The following is a 9,952-nucleotide window of genomic DNA, read 5'->3' on the forward strand; positions in this document are numbered from 1 at the left end:
TAAAACATCATCGAACCTTAAGTGTGCAGACCCTGCGGGTTCGAGAACTATGCAGACATGACCCGAGACACTCCTCGGACAATATCCAATAGCGGGACCTGGATGTCCATATTGGATCCTACATATTCTATGAAGATCTTATCGGTTGAACCTTTGTGCCAAGGATTCATATAATCCCGCATAACATTTCCTTTGGCCTTCGGTATGTTACTTGCCCGAGATTTGATCGTCGGTATCTCTATACCTATTTCAATCTCGTTACCGGCAAGTCTCTTTACTCGTTCCGTAGTACAAGATCCCGTGACTTACACTTTGAGTCACATTGCTTGCTGGCTTGTATGTGATGTTGTATTACCGAGTGGGCCCCGAGATACCTCTCCGTCACACGGAGTGACAAATCCCAGTCTTGACCCATGCTAACTCAATGGACACCTTCGGAGATACCTGTAGAGCACCTTTATAGTCACCCAGTAACGTTGTGACGTTTGATACACACAAGGTATTCTTCCGGTGTCAGTGAGTTACATGATCTCATGGTCATAGGAACAAATACTTGACACGCAGAAAACAATAGCAACAAAATGACACGATCACATGCTACGTTTATAATTTGGGTCTTGTCCATCACATCATTATCCCAATGATGTGATCCAGTTATCAAGTGACAACACTTGCATATGGTCAGAAAGCCTTAACCATTCTTGATCAACTGGCTAGCCAACTAGAGGCTTACTAGGGACATTGTTTTGTCTATGTATCCACACATGTATCTATGCTTTCATTCAATACAATTATAGTATGGATAATAAACGATTATCTTCAAACAGGAAATATAATAATAACTATTTTATCATTGCCTCTAGGGTATATTTCCAACAGAAGTGCCCTCGGATTCATCTCCATCGACGTTGCTTCCTCCCTCCATGAAGTGGGAGTAGTTCCTCCTCGGGGTTGAGGTCTTCTACATTAGCTATGTGGTTAATTCTCTCTCCCATGATGTGATATTTATTGTGATCATGGGCTATGTTAATCTAGGGTGATCCCATGATGTTTCCCTTCTTCTATGTATTGGATATATGTACTCACTTGATCTTATCTAGTATAATCCCCGAGACCATGGTGACAGCGGTCTATTGGACATGGATTAGAACAATATTTTCATGAGTTATTTCCTATTTTGTGAATTGATTGAAGATTGAGAGTATCTTGGTGCTTGTCTTTGACTATCCTTGAGATATGTTGTGGTGATTGTGGTAGTCTCTTTGGATGGCCGCGGTGACATTGGGAAATCCATAGATGAGAACTACGAACTCTGAGGTGAGCTTTTGTAGCCCTACATAATTCTCGTCCTCTCTTGATCACAAAGGAATGACCTCCGAGTACGTCTCCATTGCATGTTTTAGTGGAAATATCATGTGATTAGACTATGTTAATGTTGTTAGGAGTTGCCACTAGTGAAAGTATGAAACCTAGGCCTTGTTTCTCACCATTGTTACACCGTTTATGCTCAGTTTTGTCACTTGCTACCTTGCTGTAATTTTTATTACAGATTTATATTACCTTGCTTTGCCACACTGATACGTCTCTAACGTATCTATAATTTTTTATGGTTCCATGCTATTATCTTGTCAAACTTTGGATGTTTTGTATGCCTTTTATATCTTTTTGGGGACTAACTTATTAACTCAGTGCCAAGTGCCAAGTGCTAGTTCTTGTTTTTGACCCTTTTCAGAGGAGGATTTTAAACAGTGTCCAAACGGAATAAAACTTCCGAAAATATTTTTTCTGGAACATAAGATACGCGCGAGACTTGAGAACCAAGGTAGGGGCCACCAGGGGACCCCACAAGCCCCCTAGGCGCGGCCAGGGGGCCCGCGCCTAGCAGGCTTGTGGGGCCCCTATGGCTCGTCTGCACTACTTCTTCCGCCTATAAATTCAGAAATTTTTTAAAACTGACGAGGAGATCCATGAAAATACTTTTCCGCCGCCGCAAGCTTCTGTCTCCGCAAGATCCCATCTGGGGCACGTTCTGGTGCCCTGCCGGAGGGGGGATTCAGATACGGAGGGCTTCTTAATCAACACCATGACCTCTCCGATGATGCGTGAGTAGTTCACCATAGACCTTCGGGTCCATAGCTAGTAGCTAGATGGCTTCTTCTCTCTCTTGGATCTTCAATACAAAGTTCTCCATAATCTTCATGGAGATCTATCCGATGTAATCTTCTTTTGTGGTGTGTTTGTCGAGTCCGGTGAATTGTGGATTTATGATCAGATTATCTATGAATCTTATTTGAGTTTCTTCTGATCTCTTATATGCATGATTTCATATCCTTGTAATTCTCTTCGAGTTGTGGGTTTTGTTTGGCCAACTTGATCTATGATTCTTGCAATGGGAGAAGTGCTTGGTTTTGGGTTCATACCGTGCGGTGACCTCACCCAGTGACAGAAGGGGTAGCGAGGCACGCATCGTGTTGTTGCCATCAAGGGTAAAAAGATGGGGTTTTCATCATTCGTTTGAGTTTATTCCTCTACATCATGTCATCTTGCTTAAAGCGTTACTCTGTTCGTCATGAACTCAATACACTAGATGCATGCTGGATAGCGGTCGATGTGTGGAGAAATAGTAGTAGATGCAGAAAGTATTGGTCTACTTGTCTCGGACGTGATGCATATATGTATGATCATTGCCTTAGATATCGTCATGACTTTGCGCGGTTCTATCAATTGCTCGACAGTAATTTGTTCACCCACCGTATTATTTTCTATTTTGAGAGAAGCCTCTGGTGAACACTATGGCCCCCGGGTCTACTTCACACCATATTTTCAGCCTTACAATTTTACTTCGTTGCACTTTCCGCCTTCAAATCTCACTTTGCAATCAATCTTGAAGGGATTGACAACCCCTTTATAGCGTTGGGTGCAAGCTCTTTTATGTTTGCGCACGTACTCTGGATTTGGCGCGATTCTCCTACTAGATTGATACCTTGGTTCTCAAACTGAGGGAAATACTTACTGCTCATGTGCTGCATCGCCCTTTCTTCTTCAAGGGAAAAACCAACGCAAGCTCAAGAGGCAGCAGAAGGATTTCTGCCACCGTAGCACACACATATCACCCATATTTTACCATCTCTTCGCCGAACTAGTGCACCTATACAATTTACCATTGTATTAGGTGTGTTGGGGACACAAGAGACTTCTTTTTTCTTAATTGCAGGGTTGCTTGAGAGAGATCATCTTCAATCTCTACTTCCCTGAGTTCGATAAGCATTAGGTCATCCACTTGAGGGAAATTGTTGCTGTCCTACAAACCTCTGTGCTTGGAGGCCCAACATAGTCTACAAGAATAGAAGCGTGCGTAGACATCAATCGCCTTAGGAGAAGTCGAAGTTGTTTTCTCAGGATTTAGGGATGGAGATGACGCCTTTAGGGGAGGAGTGATGACGATGACGCGTGTGTGTTGTCTCAATGAGGCCCTCATTGGTGGGGTGTTGATACGACTCCAACGTATCTATAATTCTTGATTCTTCCATTCTGATATATTATCATTCTAGTATGCTTTTGGGGTATTTATTTACCATTTTATATTATTTTTTAGCACTAACCTATTGACCAAGTGCCCAGTGCCACTTGTTGTTTTCTGCGTGTTTTCACTTTGCGGTTCCCATACCAAACGAGGTCCAATGCCCTGAAACTTTTTGATGATTTTTCTGGACCAAAATAAGACCAACGAACATTTGAAGAAGGATGGAGGCCTTACGAGGGGCCCACAAGCTAACAGGGCGCGGCCTGGGGGGTGCCCCTGATAGCTTGTGCCTCCCTCGTGGCCCTCCCGACTCCATTCTTTGACTTATAAATTTTCATCTACCCTAAAAACACCGGAGGGAGTCCCGAATTTTTTTACGCCGCCGCAAGTCTCTGTTCGGACATGAGGCCATCTGCAGCTCCATTTCCGCACCCTGCCGGAGAGGGGATCTATCACGGAGGGCCTCTTCATCAACCTTGCTGCCCTCACGATGATGTGTGAGTAGTTCACCACAGACCTACGAGTCCATAGTGAGTACCTAGATGACAATCTCTCTCTCTCTCGCTCTCTCTCTCTCTGTTTGATCTTCATTACAATGATCCTCGCATATTCGCTTTGATCCATATGATGTAATCCTTTTGTGCGGTGCGTTGGTTGGGATCCGATGAATTATCGGTTCATGTTCAGATTATTTATGATAAATATTTGAGTCACCTCTGAATACTTATGCGATTCTTATGTGCATGATTATGATAGCTTCGTAATTCTCTCCGATCTATTGAAATAATTTGGCCAACTAGATTGATATTTCTTCGTGAGAGAGGTGCGTTGTGTTAGGTTCAACTTGGCGAATTTTTATATCCTAGTGACAGAAAAGGACATGATGCGTCTTTGTGTTGCTGCTACTAAGGATAAAACGATGAGGTTTACTCGTATTGCTTGAGCTTATTTTGTCTACATCATATCATCTTACTCCATGCATTACTTCGTTCGTCATGAACTAAATACGTAGAGAGGCAAGCATAAAAGAGCTCTTGAAGTAAAGTAATAGTAATAGGTGCAGGCAGGAGTTGGCCTATTTGTTTATGGATGTGGTGCTTATATAGACATGAGCATTGCCGTTAATATCACATAACTATCGGCTTTTCCGTCAATTGCCCAATAGTAATTTGTTTACCCATTGTATGCTATTTTTCCATGAGAGATGCCATTAGGGAAGCTATGGTCCCCATGTCTATTCACAACATATTAATAAAACCTTCATTACCTTTCTACCATTTACTTATTTTTATTTTATCTTGCCATCTACAATTATCTACACACCTCACTTGCTTGCAAATAACAAGACAAGAGGATTGACAACCCTCTCGTCCGCATTGGGTGCAAGTTGTTTGTTCTTTTGTGTGCAACCGCTGAAGATGGTTGTGGTTGATATTTATATTGGTTCGATAAGCCTTCGTTTCATAACTAAGGGAAATACTTATCCACTTTGTGCTGCGATAACTCGTTCCTCTTCACTGAAAACCTTATACAGATCATGAGTATCAGGTGTGGGTGGGGTATCTTGTGTGTGTTGCTCAACGGTTGTAATGGTTTTTGCCTAGTTTTCCATGATTAACTGGACAATCTGGTTTTCGCTCGCTTTCCCCTAATTAAGTGAGCAACTTTTTTCTTCTTAATGAATGCATGATAACTGCCATTTTGAAAACAAAGTTTGAAATGTTTGGGCTGATGCTTCATGTCACATGTGATCGTTTGATGTTGAAATAAACTAAGAAAACTGTGCATTTCATAGCATTTCAGAAATTAATGGCTTTATAAACAAAGATAAACAGTCACGTCCATGAAAAAAGGATTTCCCTTTTGTTCAGTTATACATTACATGTGGACTAGAAGCTTAGGGCGCGCTTCGCGACTCCATGGAGTCTTTTACAGTTTTGCTACTCGCTTTTCATTGTAGTTATCTCGCTGGAATATGTTCTCATGATGTCACACTAACAAGGATAATTCAGTTTATTGTTGTCGGCACATATGCTAAAGCCAATAAATCTATTTTTACGAGGCTGATGTGATTAAAAACAGAAAAAATGTAATTTATGTTCCACATATCGAGGTTTCTCGTGTATTCTATATTCCATAAAATCTTTTTTAGAAATCACCATGGTGGTGGCTTTTTTGGCGGAGAGGCCGTGGCTTTTCAATTTTGTACAAGTCGCTTAGAGAAAGTCTCTTGACGAAGGTAAAGAGAAGGTGAGCAGTTTGGTCGGAAGAATTAATATTATCTTGAACACATTAAAAACTAGCATTATCAAAAGATATTTGTGCTCTCTAAAAAGATATTTGTACACTTGCCGAAATTGTTTCTATAGGACCCTTTGTATTAGCAAATAATGTACACGATTATATTAGCCTAGCGGTTCCTTGATCCACCGATGAGTTTGCCCGTGTATTTGTCATTTGAACTATGCCACCATTTGCCTCGTCAATTGGTGAACTACTTGCATCTGTCGTAATTTTATTTGGGGTTCTTGTGCCTCTTCTAGCCTTTTCAGCCCAGTTGACAAGGCCTTCAGTCACATTTTCATCAAATATAGTCTTCTTGAAAGAATTCCCCATCTACACCAATGATAGGACAAAATCAGAACTAAATGATAGATAAGAAATATTTGTTTTACCATGTCAGCAAAAGCTTGTTAAATGGTATAAATATGTGAAAACAAGCTTTGTATTCATCAAGAATGGATACTCATAGGTGAAGTTCAAGCAAAAATCATTAAATCAAAACAAAACTACCATTATATTCACTTTATGAATTGAACTCACATGGGAGACAATGGCATATAGCGGTAGGGTGCTGTATCCACAAAGGATTTGGCAGATTACGCTGAAAGAAGTAAAAGTAATGAGTACGTTCTCAAAATATCTCAATATGTTGTTGCTATTGCTACGGTTTCAATTGTACCTTATGACAACTCGAGTAATAACATATGCTGGTTTCCCCATGATGCACGATTTAAAACCATATGTCACCTGCAACATTGAGAAATGCAAGAGTTAGTTCTATTTGTATTCATTAGATTTCTATTTGAAAGTAGCAATTCCATAACTTATAGTCTATGTAATTTCATGATTCTTATGATACTCTCCAATACTTCAAGTTGAATTAGATTGGTACAACTAGCTTACATATTGTTCTTACCAAGAGCCAGAAGAAAAATGCAATTTGAAATGCATTTTGAAATAGGACGATGTGGATCAACAAAAGGACTAATTTAGGCCGGTGGAACCAAAAGAAGTCATCCGAAGGGGCAACTACCAAATCCCCTCGAATAGCCGTATGCTTATGGGCAACCTCATAAGCCAATTCCGTAATGATGTGCTCCATCTTACTTGCTACCACAAGTAGCATCTGCCAAACACAAATACAATAAGTTGATGACACGACTCTGCCTTAATTTTTGCATAATCCTGACTTTGAAAGATAATTGTAGAAGTCATATGAAAGCAGATAATTAGTATTTAGTCCTTAAATCACACATACATGTAGCAGAAATTTCTTTTATATATTTTCTTGTATAGATAGAGAATAATGTTTACTTACAATGAACGGGACCAAGGTTATCCAAATGTAGACATACCACCCTACAATAATGGTAAGAAAAGAGTGAAGTTAGTTTTCACATTAAAAATATTGTCTAATGAAAGAAGCTAAAATAAATAAATAAATATCATATCGAGACAATTTAACCAAATACCCTCTCCATTCCATAATGCAAGATGTTTTTTCACACTACACTAGAGTCAGAAAAACGTCTTACATTATGGGAGGAAGGGAGTAAGAATTATACAAGTGGATCAAAAAATTTGACCTCTAGTGATACATACCTTCAACATTCAATAGTAGAAATATCATCAGCATGGCCCAAAGGTACCAACTACATAAGCATAACATGGACATCAATTTACTATTTTCTCTATCGCTAAATGATATAGACATATCAAATGCTTTAGTCAAATATCAGGTACCACATTTTATAATAGTAGCATTGAGCACTTACCTAATACCAACAACTTTCTTAAAGTCAACCTCCAAAGCTCTAATCATATAACTGTAAAAGTTGAATTTTGGTGTCCCCTTACAGTGTTTCTGTGAAAAGGAAAGAAGCGTATATAGATAAGCTCCTTCCACTAACAGTGTATACCAGAAAACATACAAGTGACATCTATATATCGATGAAAATGTAGGTTGATTACCATGATGAAACCAAGTCTCATTGTTGTGTAGTCCTCCTCGGTGATCGATCCATAGAATTGTTTGAAGAAAGAACGCTAAAAAGACGATGACTTATCTTATAGCCCAATTGCAAAATGAGGAAATAAGGCAGTACGTTTTGATCCTTAAAACACAAGACAAAAAAGTGTACCATCCAAGCAAATATCCTCGACCGTTTTCTATGATCTTTAAAGTGGTCTTGAATAAATTTGAATTCTCGAACATGCTTGATCATTTGAGGGGCTGCAAATTAGAGCCAACACCCGTAAGCAAAAACATAACACAACTTCATACAATTGAAGAAAACTTGTGAACCCATAGTTAGCCAAACTAGGAAATTATTTGCATCATACATACCACTGTCATCCTTTTCTTGGATCTTGGTCTCCCAATGTCGCCAATTTCTTGTCTACACAACAATTAACATAGTAATTAGAAAAATCATGCTAGACTAATTACTCATTACTAACAAAAATCTAGTCAGCATTTTAGTTAATTAGTACCTGTGCCATTCCTAGAAGAACTGTAATAGCGCTGAGAAGGAAATGAGTGACCGCCAATACGAAGATAAATATGTGTAACTGATGAATAGCTTCAGATGAAAGTAATGGAACCTTGTCCTGCTTACCAAATGGCGTCAAATGAATCATTGGATAAGAATAAGGTGGAACGGGTCAAAGACGAAAAACAATAGATCGGCGACGACGAAAGAAGAGGGAAAAGTAGAGTATCACAGACAAAATCAAGCACGTCCGATGGCAGTTCAGCTGTACCTTCTTGAGGCAGTATTCGTCGGAGGAGGCTCCTCCAGCCAGGAGGCGCCTGCCCCCACCCAGCACGCCGGCGAACACGGCGTCGCCGAGGTGGTCCGTCTCGTCCGGCGGCGGCTTGCAGGGCTGTAGGTGGAGCATGGTGATCGGGCTGACGCACACCTTGCCCATGGGGCCCTGGAACACGGTGAGCAGCAGGGAGATGAACCCCAGCAGCATCAGCTCCTCCTTCACCTTGAGCAGGGCCTCGTACAGCGGCTTCTTGCGGCTCCTTATCAGCCTCTGCATGCAAACGCGCGTGCCCAGAAGCTGTTCAGCCGATGGTCTCGCTCGCTGTGCCTCTCTCATGGTGGACGCACGCACGCACGCACGTACCTTGCCTAGGCGGTGGAGCAGGCGCTCGAAGAGCAGGGAGATGATGACCATGACGGAGCAGACTAACGCCACGATCCATGTCGGCGTGAACTCGAGCGGCTTGGCTTTCCCTCCCCCGCCGGCCATGGCGACCCAAACTTTCACGATCACACCCACCCCTTGTCGTAAGAATGAAGTGGCAAGAAAGACTGTTCTTGATTAATTTATAGATAGAGACGAGATTACTCAGCTACATGGTGAACAGTCATCACACATGACAATATTGACTCGGCACGATCAGATCCAAGGTACATGTACACACACGAAAACAAGAAACAGCGCGTTACCTTCCTAAGCACTACCACCTGTATTCATTCTCGAAAAATACAGCCACTAGTATTCCGCTGGCATGTCCCATGCATGTGATCAATTTTCCATTTCTGTGCTGCAGTCTACGGCCCACCGCACTACTATTTTCTTCTTTTTGCGATGACCACCTCACTACTAGTATTAACGAACGGGAAACTGGAAACTCGAAGAGACTAGATTTTTAGGTCCCAAAGTGTCTTATCAAAATTTGGTACTTTGATTAAATTTGGTCGTTATTTGTTCAATTTGTTGCCAAAATTCCACTGATGTAATGTGGATTTTGGTAACTTTGATGCAACGTGGCTCGCAGCGGCAACGATCCACTTTTCTTTCAAATTTGTCGTTGCCGCTAACAGCGATATGGCCATGAATCTGAAATTTCGAATTTGTAGTCATTGTTGTGGTTTTCCGTTCAAAACGCAATAGTTGAAAAGAATTCTAGACCTAGCCCAGGTGGTAGCGGCGAAAAGCACAGCTAGCTCTCTAGCTTTCTTCACACAAGTAGTAGTATCTTAATCTGTAAGTAAAGGAACCACTGATATATATTTTTATTTTCTGAAAAAACACTATTGGAATATCATTCTTAGTTGAATTATATACTACTCCCTTCGTCTCAAAATTCTTGCTTTAGATTTGTCTACATATAAATGTATCTAGTTATGT

At 40.8% G+C, this 9,952-nt stretch overlaps 1 protein-coding gene across 1 annotated transcript; it reads right to left on the reverse strand.

Moving 5' to 3' along the window:
* Nucleotides 1-5,781: 5,781 nt before the first annotated feature.
* On the reverse strand, nt 5,782-9,130 carry LOC123424590 (MLO-like protein 1). Its single transcript, XM_045108229.1, has 13 exons — nt 8,942-9,130; nt 8,570-8,848; nt 8,300-8,416; nt 8,154-8,205; nt 7,948-8,039; nt 7,778-7,852; nt 7,582-7,670; nt 7,409-7,458; nt 7,125-7,165; nt 6,723-6,932; nt 6,486-6,553; nt 6,347-6,407; nt 5,782-6,139 (listed from the first exon to the last, which is right to left on the reverse strand). Exons 1-13 carry the CDS (start codon nt 9,065-9,067, stop codon nt 5,924-5,926), a joined length of 1,476 nt encoding a protein of 491 aa, XP_044964164.1. The 5' UTR covers nt 9,068-9,130; the 3' UTR covers nt 5,782-5,923.
* Nucleotides 9,131-9,952: the final 822 nt, after the last annotated feature.

The sequence above is a fragment of the Hordeum vulgare genome, chromosome 2H (genome assembly GCF_904849725.1).
Source record: "Hordeum vulgare subsp. vulgare chromosome 2H, MorexV3_pseudomolecules_assembly, whole genome shotgun sequence".
Classification (NCBI taxonomy): domain Eukaryota; kingdom Viridiplantae; phylum Streptophyta; class Magnoliopsida; order Poales; family Poaceae; genus Hordeum; species Hordeum vulgare.

Coding starts and splice junctions, on each gene's coding strand:
- LOC123424590 (XM_045108229.1), bottom strand. CDS start 9,067: ATGGCCGGCGGGGGAGGGAAAGCCAAGCCGCTCGAGTTCACGCCGACA. Junction 8,849..8,941: donor TGCTCCACCGCCTAGGCAAG/GTACGTGCGTGC, acceptor GTTTGCATGCAG/AGGCTGATAAGGAGCCGCAA. Junction 7,671..7,777: donor TGAGACTTGGTTTCATCATG/GTAATCAACCTA, acceptor TCCTTTTCACAG/AAACACTGTAAGGGGACACC.